This window comes from Dunckerocampus dactyliophorus, chromosome 3 (assembly GCF_027744805.1).
Source record: "Dunckerocampus dactyliophorus isolate RoL2022-P2 chromosome 3, RoL_Ddac_1.1, whole genome shotgun sequence".
In the NCBI taxonomy this organism is placed as follows: domain Eukaryota; kingdom Metazoa; phylum Chordata; class Actinopteri; order Syngnathiformes; family Syngnathidae; genus Dunckerocampus; species Dunckerocampus dactyliophorus.
In genome coordinates this window covers 31,646,194-31,661,902 of record NC_072821.1, presented here as the reverse complement: position 1 = coordinate 31,661,902, position 15,709 = coordinate 31,646,194, and the positions used below count along the sequence as shown (strand labels likewise).

General features: G+C 38.6%; 1 protein-coding gene across 2 annotated transcripts in view; it reads left to right on the top strand.

The window, feature by feature from the left end:
* Positions 1 to 14,932, top strand: part of serinc4 (serine incorporator 4) — a 48,810-nt gene extending 33,878 nt beyond the window's left edge. For both annotated transcript variants that reach the window (XM_054771833.1, XM_054771832.1), the window contains exons 6-11: positions 581 to 792; positions 2,173 to 2,268; positions 6,760 to 6,886; positions 7,022 to 7,134; positions 8,875 to 9,028; positions 10,175 to 14,932. In XM_054771833.1, coding sequence (XP_054627808.1) covers positions 581 to 792; positions 2,173 to 2,268; positions 6,760 to 6,886; positions 7,022 to 7,134; positions 8,875 to 9,028; positions 10,175 to 10,382 — 910 coding nt within the window. In that variant the 3' untranslated portion in view covers positions 10,383 to 14,932. The remainder of the gene's footprint in view (positions 1 to 580; positions 793 to 2,172; positions 2,269 to 6,759; positions 6,887 to 7,021; positions 7,135 to 8,874; positions 9,029 to 10,174) is intronic.
* The last annotated feature ends 777 nt before the right edge of the window (positions 14,933 to 15,709 follow it).

Below are 15,709 nucleotides of genomic sequence, written 5' to 3'. Positions count from 1 at the left end.
ACAAGATTAAACTTGTAATACCCTGAATAAAAATCATGTCATTTTAGTATTGAAATATTTAAGAAAAATGTGATTTTTTAAAAGTTGTAACATTATGCAAAACAAAAACAAAACAAAATTAATGTATAATTGTTTGGAAAATTTGCTTGAAATTTGGAAGAAGTTATAATATTATTAGAATAAAGTCAAAATATTACAGAAATAGAGTCTGGAAAATTAAACAAAAAACAGCAAAAATGGGGGAAAAAAGGAAAAAGTGAAGTTGATACTAATAATAGGCATTTTCACCCATATCACAAAGATGAGATGCAGTTTTTGTCTTGAAATATATATAACTTATATATATATAATATATATAACTTATATATCTGCATATATCTATATATATATATATCTACATGGGTTGCTTGACAACATATCAAAGTGGCCCTCATTTTTCACTATGTGGCCCTCACTGGAAAAAGTTTGGACACCCCTGCTTTAAGCACCAATGGGGGTGGCGGTGTGGGGCTAAGCATGTTTAAAAAAAAATGTACCATGTAAGTAAACAATCAGTGATCTGTGCTTCGACTTCTTTCAGGCTTACCGGAGCAGCAGAAAATAAGCGTTGGTACTTGGCAGTGATGTGTGCCACCCTTTTCTTCTACACCATCGCCACCATGGCCTTCACCTTTATGTACAAGTACTACACGCACCCCATTGCCTGCCAATTCAACAAAGTACTGCTCTGGGTCAACCTGGGACTCTGCAGCCTCATGTCCTTCATTGCCGTCACGCCCTGTGTGAAGCAAAGTGAGTTACCAAAACACTCCAGCGTGTCTGTCATTGAGTTTGCGCTGTGAAATAACATTTTGGCAGTATCCAGCTATGCACGCTACTGAAACTAGTGCGGCTGCTGCAGATAATAATAATTAGATGTAGGCTAACACTATGTGGTTCTCCTTGTAAAAACACAGCAGGTCTGCTGTGCCTCAACATGTTGGACTTTTAGGATTGAAAACAGCCTGCTGCCAAGATACATTTGGGTTCAGTATTTTTTAAGCACTTTGAAACAGCCATTGATCAGGGGTGTCCAAAGTGCGGCCCAGGACCACTAGTTGAACGGGCGAAAATCCATGAGAAATTGATAAGTCCATAAAAATGTCTATATTTGACACATGGCTTGCTCCTCTCCTTTCAAACCATCCTGTTAGCTTGATGTTGACGTTAAAATAAAACACTCCCTTTCTCTCTTCAATTACCGTTGTTCACTTGCGACCCAATCCAAGTTTAAGCCCTAATCATGCCTCCCACACTAATTAAACAAATTTAAATATATAGGTACTCACCACTAATGAATGATAAAGTAAGATGATCCATAAACAGATGGAATGAGAGGCGCGGTGTCGCCTTTAGCCTGGTCGCGCTGGAGGCCAGCCGGCTTGAGAAGGCAACAATAAGAACAGTAAGATATTCACTTTTGCTCATGTTGTTGCAAATTTTGAGGCCGGATTGACTGCCAAAGCTTGTGTCTCTGTCATCAAACAAACTTTTGCGTCACAGCACACAATGGTGGTGCGTTTAAGGACTGCCCAACAAAGTGCGAAATCTCAACATTTGATGAAAAAACATTATCAGGGAAGCATAAAGACATAAACATGTAAAATGTGCGGGCTTTCTAACGGTGGTACAGTTTTGCTGTACATTTGATCTGTATCATCATGTGTTTATGCATTTTTACCAACATATGGTGGGTTAAAGAGAGAAAAATAAAAGTCCGCAAATGTGTGGAGTTGTGAACGCTGAATTGCGAATATGCGAGATCCACTGTAACTGTATGCAAACTATTATGTCTTATGGCAATCTACACCAGCTATGTAAGTAAACCTCCACAATCTACATATAAATAGAGGTTACACATTGGAAAATCATCTAGAAATGTCATGGATTTAAAAAACTTTTTTTTTAAAGAAGATGCATGCAAAAATGCATCTGTAAGAAATCAAAATTAACACAAATCCCAAACAAAACTTCTACCGTAAATAAGAATCACTATCATCAAATAAATAATTCAGTGGTAATTAAAAGTTTTTCACTGTGTCACTGATAGCGTAGTGGTTCTCTAGGCTTGGGATCAATGATTGTTATTTCTAATGTAAGAATCCTGAGTGGACTCTGTGTTTGTCTTTGCAGAGCAGCCTCGATCGGGGCTCCTCCAAGCCTCCATTATCAGCTGTTATGTTATGTACCTGACGTTTTCTGCACTGTCCAGCCGCCCTCCTGAGAAAGGTGAGCGCAACTCTTAAGAATCACTAACAGTCCACTGGCACAGCGTCATCATACACATTTCCTCCTCCAGTCTTCTTTATTCTTCCCTGTACGTCTGACATCACCTGAGAACAATTTATTTTCATTTTTAAAAATATGAAATATAAACGTCATTAACGGCCATGCATGTGCAAACACAAGTTATCCACTGACGCACGTATTAAAACAGACATACAGGCGGCACCGAAGGGAGGATGCAAGTCCATCCATTCATTTTCAGTATCGCTTAGCCTCAATAGAGTCAGAGCTGGAGCCTATCACAGCTGACTTTAGGTAGGTGCACCCTGGACTGGTCATCGGCCAGTCACAGGCACATATAGACAGACAACTATTCACACTCACAGTCACGCCTTAAAAAATGCAATTTAGAGTCTCCAATGAAGACAACCCACATGGGGAGCGGTTGTGTAGTTGATGATGTCAGTGTTGGGGGGGCCCCCTAGTGGGCGCGGAGCCCAAAGCAGCCTGTTTGGTCACATGTAGTAGAGGTGGGTGACAATGCGAATTTTGGTAATGATGTGATACCAAGTTAACACAGGGCCAGCATTGATGCTGATATCGATACCGGAAATGTTTCACGATCATTGAATGATTTTGTGATTTTTGCCGTGAATTTGTTTGCTCGTGATTACAATCAGAATAAAACACTCAGGACAGTTTTAGCCAAGCAAAAAAAATATTTTATTAACAAAATTACGTATGAACAAATTATCAATAGATAAATACAACAACACAAGACAAAGTAACAATATCAACAACAATAATATAACACAATTGTTCCCTTTTATTACATACAATGGAGCAAAAAAAAGTGGAAAATAACTAAACAAAAAGCCAAAACTACAAAAAAAACTAATTAAAAAAAAGCATAAATTTCTTTGACTTTTTGGCCCCAAAGCCGTCCTATGTCTAATAACTTATAAATATTTGAATGCATGTCCCTTCAAATAAAGACTAAACAAGGGGTGTCCTAACCTTTTCCATCCAGGGCTTCACAGTGAAAAATGAAAGGATGCAAGGGCCACTTTGACATTTTGTAAAGCAACACACATGTAGCTATGTAAGAAGTTAGACATATTTCAAGAAAAAACTGCATCTCAGCTTTGTGATCTCCATGAAAAAGCCTATTATTAGTATCAAATTCACTCTTTGCTCTTTTTTCACATTTTGCTGTTGTTGTTTTTTAAATTTTCCAAATATTTCAGCTTTCTGCTTAAATAATCTTTATATCATATTTTTTATTTTCCTAATCTTATGACTTTATTCCCATAATATTACAACTTTTTCCCAAAATATTTTTCCAAAATGTTGATGTTTCTCATAATATTATGACTTTTAAAAAATAACGTATTTATTAAAAAATATTTGAACTCTACTGCTACTAAAACAACATTATTTTTCCTCATAATATTACAAGTTTGTTCTTTTGAAAGTGCGACTTTTTTTTTTACTTTATTCCCATGATATTAGAACTTTTTCCATTACCTAATTTTGCAAAAATTACAATTTGTTTTATTTGTGTTTTTTGTTTCCTTCTTATAATATTGCGACTTTAAAAACATCTTTTTTCTTTACTATTTCAACTTTATGCTCCTAAAATATAATATTACGTTATTCTCGTAAAAGTACAACCTTTTTGGTTAGATTGAAACTTTTTCTGTTAATATTTTGACTTTATTCTTGTAAAATCACTCTTGATTTTTCCATTTTTTATAGTTTTTTTTTAAGTTTTCTTGTTAAATTATATTTTTAGATTGTAATAAAATGTAATATGCCAATTGGCCCTGGGGCTGCACTTTGAACACTGGACTAAACACATCTCACCCCATTCATCTTACACTCCATTGTTCTTCCTTTATCATTGTTGTGATTGAGCACACACTTTGGCGACAGTCTATTGTTAATGTAGACATGCTGCACAGGAAGCCAGCTAGCATGTTGGTTCAAGATCAGCTCATGTGTGTTGGATATCTGATGCAACACACACTCTACAGTATCTTCACACACGCACACTCACACACACAACTTGCATTTTCATGCGTTGGCTTGCCTGGTGGCTCTTGGTCAGTCCTTGTGACTGAGACGTCTTGTCAGAGGCCCCTTTGTCAAAATATGGCATGCTCATGGGGGTACACACGCACATGATTGACACACACACGCACACACACACGCACACACACACACACACACACACACACATACAGATAATCTGGGATGAGATGTGCTCCGACATGCATGCTGGGCCGGCTAGACTGACGGGTATTTGCTCCACATTCCACTTGAATCCATTGACAACATAATAACAGACGCGTAAAAGTCATTACATGTTGTATTAAAGCTGTAATTAGTCTATTTAACGCAGCCAAAAATCACAACAACTTACTCTTTATCTTTATCGTGTCAGTGTTCAAACATCCACGTTTTAAATCAAACATGCTTGGGGTGTGTGTGTGTGGGTTTGCTCCCACATCCCCAAGACGTGCATGTTAGGTTCATTTCAGACGCCAAATTGCCCATATGTATCACTTTAATTTGTTTTTTGAAATTTATCATACTGATTGTAATCCCACAAGGTGAAATTCAGAGTGCTATTGTGGTGCACAGAAACAGACCACACACATGCAGGCATACATGGAGGGATACCAGAGTGAGGCTGCGACAAAATGAGATACTCAAATGATACTGGAAGTTTACTCAAAGAAGACACAAATTCCAAAGAAAGAACGTTCATAAACCGGCAGGAAAGTAATTCCAAAATCAGAACAACACAGGAGCCTGATATCAAATGCTTGTTAAGTTTTGGAATGTTTGTGGGGAAAACGTGCCCTCCATAGTTGCAAGGACTTGGGAATTTGAACCGCCATTGTGCGTGATGTCCCCAGTTTCATGACACTTCAACTTTTTATTTTGTGTTTTTGGCAACACAAATTCAACAAGCCGCCTACACGGCGGTCGGGTCACATGCAGTAGACGGTCCTGATGTTGCTCAATTTAATGGACAATGACAGGACAAGTCCTGGGAAAAGTCCAGGACGTTTGGTCACCCTAGTATATGTCGACACGGGCTGTACTTTGGACACTCGTCTACAAGTAGATACACCACGTTAACATGTGACATGTGACAGTGTTCTGTGCAAAGTAAGCTTCAAAATAAAGCATGGCAGTATTAACCTAGATTCTGCCACAGCAAAATAAAATAAAATGCACCCATTTGATTTTTTTTATTTTATTTCTAGCCACCGGAAGAAATTTGCACACACAACAAAATGACCACAGCAGCGTTGTTAGATGGGTATAAAGTAGTATATGGAAAAAAAACAATGGCTAGTTTTGGTCTAGATTTCAGCTACAGTACGTCGACAACCGCTTATGGCAGCATCAGTCAGCCAGTCTGAGGGGCAACAACGCAAACGTGTTCCACTGCACTTGTATGTGTTTCTATGTTCTACTACTATACTTGGAGTGTCTACAAGGTGTGTGTGTGCGTGTGTGTGAGAGAGACAGTCCTGTATGAACTTGTTGGAAAAATGTGCACAAGCAGGAGATGATAAGCCAACATTTTCAACAATATGTGAACCATGCACAGACAAATAATATTTCTTGTCCACATAATGATGTGTGATGTGTGTGTGCGTACGTTCACATGCTACTTTGTGTGTGTGTGTGTACTTCTACTAAAGTAGTCAGTGTTACTGTCACAGGTCATTGTTCACCTGTCTGTCCCCGCAGGGCTTATTCTGGTCTGTGACCTCACTATAACACACACACACACACTCACATTCAAAAATCAAAGTTCCCATGAGGGCAATACAGTGGGAAAAATTCATTTCCTGTAAAATAACCTGACCTTAAACACCTTTTACCAAAGCGTGACTTTACCACAATGACCGTATATGGGCTTGTTTTTGTCTTGCAAGAGAAAGGAGTCATCACAATGTGTTTATATTGGCACGTGAATACCTGACATACACACATGTGGAACCTTCATCTCATGTTTCTAAGAAGAATGGGCCTCATTCACAAACTCTTCTTCAAAACACGTTTCCTGTTAAGTCACACTGATTCACCTTTAAAACAAAAGCAAAATGCACCAACGTGTATTTTATGAGGAACGCTCCACAGAATACTTCTGAGTGTATCAGGACTGAACAAAATAAGATTCTTTATTATTAAGATGTCTATTTTTGATACACGGCTCGCTCCTCCCCTTCCAAACCCTTCCATTAGCTCCCATTACGTTCATTTGCAACGAAAGTGACTTTTGCAATTATTAGTTAAACTATATAAACTAAACTATATAAAAGTGGGTCTAGTATTGTTAACGTCATCATTGTTGCTCGTGTGTTTTTGCGAAAGAAGATTCGTGGTCTGTGTTTTTAAGGTACAGTCCTTTCAGGGAAGAAGGTGAAAAGACGACAACTGCCTTTATTTACCTTGTGTGTCTTTTGTCAGTTGTGTATCAGGGCATGAACATGACTGTCTGCTACCCCAACGTGGGACAAGATGGCATTCAAAATGAAGGCAATGCTGTGGCCATCATTGGAGCTGCAATCATGTACTGCTGTGTTCTCTTTGCATGGTAAGGACACACGTGTGAGCTGCATATCTACAACAAAGTATTACTATCATATCATATCATATCATATCTTACCTTATGCAATTACTATTTTGCATTTCAAAAGAAGGCACATTCATGTGCTTTTTGTTTCCTCAGCAATGAAGCCTCTTACCTTGCAGAGGTATTTGGTCCATTTTGGATGATCAAAGTTTACCGCTATGAGTTCCAGAAAGCCACCTGCTGTTTCTGCTGCCCTGAGGAGGATGAAGGTTGGTACTGTGGCAGTAGTCACGTTTTACTTCAGTCCAGGCCACTTTCCCCACACAGTGAAGACAGAACCGTGGCCAGCCGGTTGAGGGGAAAGTGGATGGGATTTTTTTGCTCACAGCAGAAGATTTGACAACACAGAAGATTTTCTGTTAAAATGACTTCTTTTGAAGTGTTGCAAAAGTTGGAAACTTTCCATAGGAATATTCAGTACGCAGAGGATCCCTGCACGTTCGCAATTCAGGATTCACAGCCCCGCAAATTTGCAGATTTTTGGTCCCAAAAAAATTCACCACATGATTTATACTATATACCAAAATTTCCAGTGTACAAGTTTCTTAAACTTTCAACTCTATACAGCGGTGCAGCAAATTCATGACTAAGTTCTAATCTCGTGAGATCAATTGAGCTGTCAGTGAACTTGCGACGAGCTTGTCAACCCATCGGAAATCGCAGGAGATCATTACTCAATATAACAGTCAACAATATAAACAGTCATCTTACAAAGAACACTAAACTCATCACACAGCACCTTAACACTCAAAATGCAGCGGGGAAATATACAATACAAGTACCAATACGAGTTTGTTAAACTACGAGTTTAAAATAAAAACAAATTTGAATGAAAAAAACTACCATTTTAACATTTTCCTATAATGCATTGTGCCTAAGTAAAGAATTAATTGGTGCCTGCCAGCTGTGCTGCAATGATGTCAGCCTCCCTCTGGCCTCTGGGCTCCTCTGGCGCCATCCATTCATCCTTCCATCCATCGATCCATCCATCCATCCATTTTCTATGCCGCTTGTCCTCCAATGAAATACTTTTCTCAGACAAAATGCATTTTGGGAAAATGTTAAAATAGTATTTTTTTCATTTTAAACTCGTATTGCTACTTGTATTGTATATTTCCCAGCTACCTTTTGGGTTTTAAAGAAAAGCTGCCCTTTTTTGGGAATTTTGCCCATCATCGACACTCCCTATGTGAAACATGAACACATATTTCTTTTCCTTTGCTGTGCGTTCTAAAGAGAGAAAATGAGTTAGCATGAGGGAGCTAACATTGCACGTCATAGAACTCACCTACTTCAACTATAAAGCCCTCTAAAAAACCTATAACATTATTGTTTCTTATACATGCTGTGATCATGCATTAACAGCTACATTCATGATGTTACAGTATTTTGCTTTATTTTGATCATTTTAAACATTACCAGAACTTTTTTCCTAGGCGCATTGACTTCACATAGCCGATAGGAACTAACGGCACTTCCGTCAACAAAAGCAGCACAGAAACAGCGTGCCTTTTTGCTGTTACTAGTCAAAATATAAAGTGAATGGCGTATACACATTGGCGCATGCTCAAATTTGACGTATGTTTTGAACACTGCGTATTTAGTTCCCTTTTGACACGGTAGAGCTGTCCCAAAACGATTACTTTCGTTACGCACTTACTGGAAATGAGGACTGCAATATTTACCGCGGTTATTTACTGTTGATTGTAGCATCAGGGTACTGATGGCACACTGCATTTTGTCATAACTCTCAGTGTGAATGCACTGAAAATGCTAAGTGGACAGTAAGTACGGAAGTGCACAAATTGAGATACATCCCTGGTGTCCCACCGATGGCGTGTCAGATTTTTTTCACTGTATGTTGTTTAGTCTGTTTGCAAAATGACCTCCTGTTGTCTGCTTTGCGACTTGTCTTATCATATCTTGGCTTCTTATCATCTGTTTTTCAGCTGAGGAAGAGTTTGTGGTGGATGACGACAACAAAGGCTGTCAGAAGGTTATTCACAATGAGACCCAGAGAGTAGCTTACAGCTACTTCTTCTTCCATTTTGTCTTCTTCTTGGCCTCGCTTTATGTCATGATGACCCTCACCAACTGGTTCAGGTTAGTCAATGTCCATCCCGTTTATGTTGTGCTTATATATAAAGAACTTGTCTTTTTCTCGTCTCTCATCTATTTTTGAGCCAGTAGCGGAGTTTTTCTTGACAAATATACTGTGGAACCCCGATTAGGCTTCAGGTTACTCTTATCCTCACTGAAGGCGATCCTTGATGTGAGTGTTCCCGGAGACACAATGTGGCAGCGAGACAGAACACGGACACCATTTTCCTGTTTTGTCACAAGCTATTTCTTGAATTCAATTTAATTCAATAGTGTTTTTTACCTTAATTATTCTTCATTATTGAGGTGAGAAACACTACTTCAAGAAATAACTCATGGCAAAACAGGAAGGTGGTGTCCGTGTGGTGTATTGCTGCCACATTGTGTCTTTGGGAACAGTCACATGAAGAATCACGTCTTCAATGAAGGTAAAAGTATGCTTAAATGTTCTTTTATCCTGTTCAGTCATCGTTTAATTGTGTTTATATGCATTTCAAATTGTGTTCTGCATGTTAAACTATAATTGTAAAACTATAAAAACATGTTTTGTATGAACATTTTTGCCTTTCTGGAACGTATTAATTGGATTTACATTACGTCTTATGGGAGCAATTGAATCAGCGTCCATTTTGGTTAGAGTTGGATCTTCTGTAAAAAATGAATGACACTAACCAAGGAAATTACCGCAGCAGCTCTGTTAAGTATAAATACATTTAACATATCATGTGAAAACAGAATAATCTAAATATAAATATGCATAAATGGAGAAAAAACATTTCAGCAAACTCAAAAATTCTTTACTATCGGCCAAAGTCACAAATAAATGTGCACAAAATGGCTAGTTCCGCTTTCCGTTTCAGTTACAACCGCTTATGTCGACATCAGCCAGTCCGAGAGGTGTTGACATGAACGGTTTCCACAGATGGGGCTGTTTTTACATTTTTCTCATTCTCTTCTTGCTAATATGGATTTTATATTTAATACAGATCTGTCTCATAAAGCAATGTGTCAGACTATCGCGGCATGACATCAGCCCAGTGGGCGTGACTGGTTGTAAATGTGCCCTATGAACTCTGCCTAGTAACGGGTGGCTGTGCAAACGCAGAATATGACCAGGAAAAAGATTTCACGTGTTTCGTCTTTTTCCAGTTATGAGTCGGCGGTGCTGGAGACCACCTTCACGCACGGCAGCTGGTCCACTTTCTGGGTGAAGATGTCATCGTGCTGGGCCTGCGTCATCCTCTACCTTTGGCTGCTGCTGGGCCCCTTGTGCAGCTGTCAAAACGAATCCAGACCTCGCCGCTCCCGCATTAAACGCCGCTCGCCGTCCTCCCGCCATGTCACTGTCAGCGTCTGACACGCCCTGAGAGAGCCAGCTAGTGTGGGAGGTCACATGACTCCGTTCACCTCCAGTGAGCACGCGGCTCAAGGGGTTAAAGACTCACATTGCAGTGAGACGGTCTAATCAGGGGCCCGGTTTGGCTTGTGGTGACCAGCCCTCATGAAGACTGGCTGACTCGCCAAAGTGATCAGACGAACTGCACTGTGATGGAAATACAGCCAATAGATGGACATATTTTGTTACTTTCATATCATAACAAAAAAAATCTAGCTGTTAGCCACAACATGAAATAAGTGAACTTTTTTTTGGGCACATCAAATCAGGTCCTGGCTTATTGTTAGTTATTATTAACCTTAAATGCTATTCTGTTTACTTAAACCAGGGGTGTCCAAAGTGCATTTTTGGCCCGTCATTTTTTATTGGCCCTCGGCATATTATACACAGGTGGTCCTCGTTTTAGAACGTTCCGTGTTTATGGTCATTACGGTCATTATGGTCGGTAAACATGAGACTACAGTAGTTAAAGCAGCCCACGGAAGAATACAGTGTTTACCCGCCTGGATCAGTTCGCTTGTTACAAGCGACAGTGCGCCAAAGAAACGGAACACCATCACCGTGGAAGTGAAAATGAACATTATAAAAAGCTCAGAGAGGAGACACGCCCACAAACTGTGCCCAATTAGAGGGGTCATGGATTCTGTGCGCTGCTACAAGGAAGGAAAATAGGTTGTCCTCATTTGTAACCACCTGCAGTGTATATATGGCCCTGGCTATGAAAAGTGTGGACATCCCTGACTTAGCGTGTCTTTTCAGACAACTGTAAATAATATTTTAGGTGAAACATTACATTTTACATGTTTACATTTTTTTATTTACCACATAAAAGATCAGAGCTCTGTCTCTACATCATATTCACTCTTTTATACAGTTTAAATGCTGATGTAATCAAGCACACGTTCAATTCCTGTTTTTTTCAACTTTTGCTGACAGGAATTGTCCCTGTGAAATAGAAATGTTCTGATTGTGTACATCAGGGGTGTCCAATCTCCACATAATGAAAACTGAAAAAATGCAAGGGCCACTTTTCTAAGAAGTTATATATGGCTAAAAAACCTGCATCTCAGCATTGTCATATACAGTTGTACCTTGGTTACGTTTTGGCTTGTTTTCGCTTGTTTTAACTGAAAAACGTGCTGGGGTGGACGTTAACCAAGGTACCACTGTAGGTGAAAAAGCATATTAGTAGTATCAACTTTGCTCTTTGCTCTTTTTTTCCCCAAATTTTCTAAATATTTCAACTTTCCTCTTAAATAATCTTCAGAAACTTTCTTCTCGTAATATTATGACTTTATTCCCATTATATTTTATCTTTATTCCAATATACTGTAACATTTTCCCCAACCTAGTTGTGCAAAAATGACAACTTTATTTTGTTTTGTTTGTTTTTCATAATATTACAACTCTTAAAAAGAAAACATTTTTAATATTTAATAATTTAACACTATGCTACAATTTTTTTTCCCTCATAATATTCTGAGTTTATTATAAAATTGTGCCTTTTTTCTGTAGTACTCTGGTACTAGGCGGCAGTATTGACACAAAACATTGATGAGACATTACCTTACCTTACATTACCTTAACACTGCATGAAGTCAGCCACGGCATGTACGACATGGTAGAGTGAAAAAAAGTTCTCCCCCATCCCATGTGGAAGTGGTACGTTTTTGGCTTCATTAGTTTAGAAAAAATTAATTAGAGGCTAACTAGTTAGCTAGCTAGCGGCTGTCTCGAGTCCATGCAGCATAAGAGTTGCACAATATGATATAAACAATGGATAATAGGAGTATAAAGTTGACTTTAGGCATGTTATTTCATGTCCACAGGGCTCTAATAATGTTAAAAAATGGATTTAGAAAGCCATAAACAGGTTTTCTATGCTTTAACTACAAAAATATTTCCTTTATTAACATTTAATCCTATAGTACGGAAATTCATTTATGGTGGTCCAGTCTGGAACCATCCATCCATCCATATTCTATGCCCCTTGTCCTCACTAGGGTAGTGGGGGCATGCTGGAGCCTATACCAGCTGACTCGGGGCGAGAGGCAGGGCAGGGGTATTGAACCAATTAACTGCTGCAGTGACGACTGTATTGCGACTTAAAAAATAAAAATTCTTTCTTTAATATTTCAACTTTATGCTCCTAAAATGATTTTAAAATGATTTTTCCTCCTAATATTCTGACACTATTCTCGTAAGATTGCAGTTTTTCTCTTAATAATCTTTCTCTTAATAATAATAGATTATTAATCTAATAATTAGATTTTATTCTTTTAATTTACTGATGATTTTTCAATCTTTTACTGTTTTTCTTCCTAAATTAAAGTTAAATTCTAATTTTAGAAAGTGCACTTTGCACACCTCTGGTGTACATGAACATATCATCCTACTTGACAAAGCGTTAACAAACCCCCTCTAATTGGGCACATCTTAAAAACATAAAGAGTGCAACAAAAAAAAACACCTTGAAGAACCTGCAAGAAAAGTGGATGACCCGCACAGTAATTTTCACCCATCCATCCATCTTGCTTATCATGTTCAGGCCAGCCAATCACAGGGCTCACATAGAGGCAGGCACTCACAATCACACCAAGTCCCTGAGCCATGCTGTCTGAACGAGTAGATCGCTACTGAAGATAAATATTCATAACGTGAGGGGCAGCTAAAAACGTGCTTGTTAAACGAACCAGATGGCACGGGGATCGACTCCAGCTCATCTGTGGGCCTGCAGAGGATCAATGCTGTAAATATCTCTATCTGGTTTACATATTTCTACATTTGATTTAGACATATTACAAGCCAGGAGGACGCTGAGAGGATAGAACTTCCTTGCCTTCAAATGATTTTTTATGTCACTTCTCAGAAGAATTTAGTAGGCTTGTATCCAAAAATACTGCAGTTCTTTGTAAATTGGCACATTTTGTAGGTTCACTTTGAAGCATTTGTTGTTGTAGTACAGTGGAACCCGGCTGACTGACGTCGGCATAAGCGGTTGTCGACATAGCCGGAATCAAAACATAAACTAGCCATTGCTTGCACATTTACTTTTGCCAGAGACATAAGGAGAATAGGTGATAATAAAGGATTTTTTAAATATTTTTGTGTTTTCATATATTTTATACTCTTATCTAACAGAGCTGCTGCGCTAACTTTGTTGCTTGTCTTGACTACAATGACAATAAAGATTTCTTCAGGTGGCTAACAATCTAAAAAAAAAAAAAAAAATGAAGTGTGCTGCCATGCTTTTATTGCACTGAACAGGAAGTGAGTTTTAATGCTGTGTAACTAGACCGGAGTTATGTTGCTGTTGTCGTTTCATGCTGCTCAGCGATAATGACGAAGTGAACAATACTACAACACGTGTTGACATAAACTGACCCGTTTTCCGTAGAAATGACCCCTTTTTCTCCCAAACGTTATGTCAACACAAACCATGGATGTCGACGTCGACTTAAGCGGGCACTGTTTTAGTAATAATAATAACACAAGTTGGCCAACAGAGACAGGATGATGACGAACAGGAGCGACTTAAACGGGTTCCACTGCTTATGTAAATACATAATTTCCATAAATATCTGACTTCAATTTGAACCTAATTGTCAAACACAGTGGAACATTGGTTAGCGTCATTAATTAGTTTGAGACGGTGCGACTAACTGAAACAGACGCTAACCAAATCAAATTTCCCCATTAGAAATAATGTAAATCCAATTAATCCGTTCCAGAAAGCCAAAAATGTTAACACAGAACACGTTTTTATAGTTTTTACCTTCATTGAAAACATGATTCTTAACATGACTGAGCAGGAACAGGAAGTTGGTGGTGGTTGCTCTCGCTGCCACATCTGGTCTTTGGGAAGTCAGGTCTTCAATTAAGGTAAAAGTAACCTTCATTTATCCCTTTCATTCATTTAGAATAGTTTTATGCATGTAAAACTATAAAAACGTGTTTTGCATCAACATTTTTGAGTCAACCACTGATGACGTCATATACGGGCGACATAACTTCCAGTTCCGCTTAAGCTAGCTAATAGGATGCTAACAAGAAAGAACGTTTTGTGATTAAAAAAACAAACATTAAGAACGCAGTTGGACTCATGCAGTGTATTCACAACACGACAAGACGTACGCTAATTGGGAAATCCACACAAACAGAGGCAAAATTGTGGTGTAAAATCCACAAGACACGCTAACTAGGGTGGACGCTAACCGAGGTTCCACTGTGATATTCTACTCAGTTCTTGTGAAAAGGCGATGGGTGTTTAGATGCTGGGTTTACCCCGGTGTGTTGCGAATCTACAGTGAATGCTTCCTTCCTGTTGAGGTTGAGTGGTGAGTCGCTGTTACTGATGGGCAAATGGAGCCGAGTGTCTGTGATGACTTGTTACGGTTGATGAGCAGCAGTTGGGTTCAGTCAAAATGAAGTCAGGCACCGCCAGTTAAGTAGCAACTATCCTCAATCCTCACTTGTCTTTTTTTTTTTTAAATACAACTTTTCTTTCCAAATCTGCTTGTGTTCTCTTCTGTTCTGTTCTTTAACCCACATTAGTCACATTTGGAAACCCAACTACAAATATGAATGCAAGTGAATGCAACATTTCCGGGTCTGAACTTTACATTGTCATTGACTTTGTATTATTATATTATTATTGTATACCAATCTGAACTGTATAAAAATGGTACTACTAATGGGGCAGAGAACACCAATGACCAAATGATGATAAATATGAGACTCTTGCTTACAGGCGGCACACATTTTATGACGTTTTGTGATTACGACGTACTCCTATATATTATTAACAGTGTTTGGCAAATTGCTTTAAAAAAAGTAATATAATTAGCTCACAGGGGAGGTAATTATTGCATTATGCATTATGTTATTGAAAAACTCTTCAAATATGCAAAATAATTTGGATTTAGCTTTGTAGTGTTCTAAAACCCGAGTACACGGTTTTGTAATTAAGTGCAGCCCAATCCAGGTCCTCAGCCTACGTACGAGTTGAGTTTTAGTGTAACTTGAAATTTATATGTGAATGAAGTCACTCACACTGTACACGGAACACATGAAGGATGTATAAATTACAGTAATAAAAAGATTCAATGCAAGAATTGAATGAAACAGTATTAAAAAATAGAAGTATTCCTTACTTTTATCCCTATGCTTGTCTTGTACCGGCAGGGGTGTTGCAAGGGAGGGAGAGACAGGCTTGTTGGGAGGAAGAATTCTCAATAATGAGACCATTACACTGCTTAGTTATCACCGTCCATTTCATGGCAGGAGAT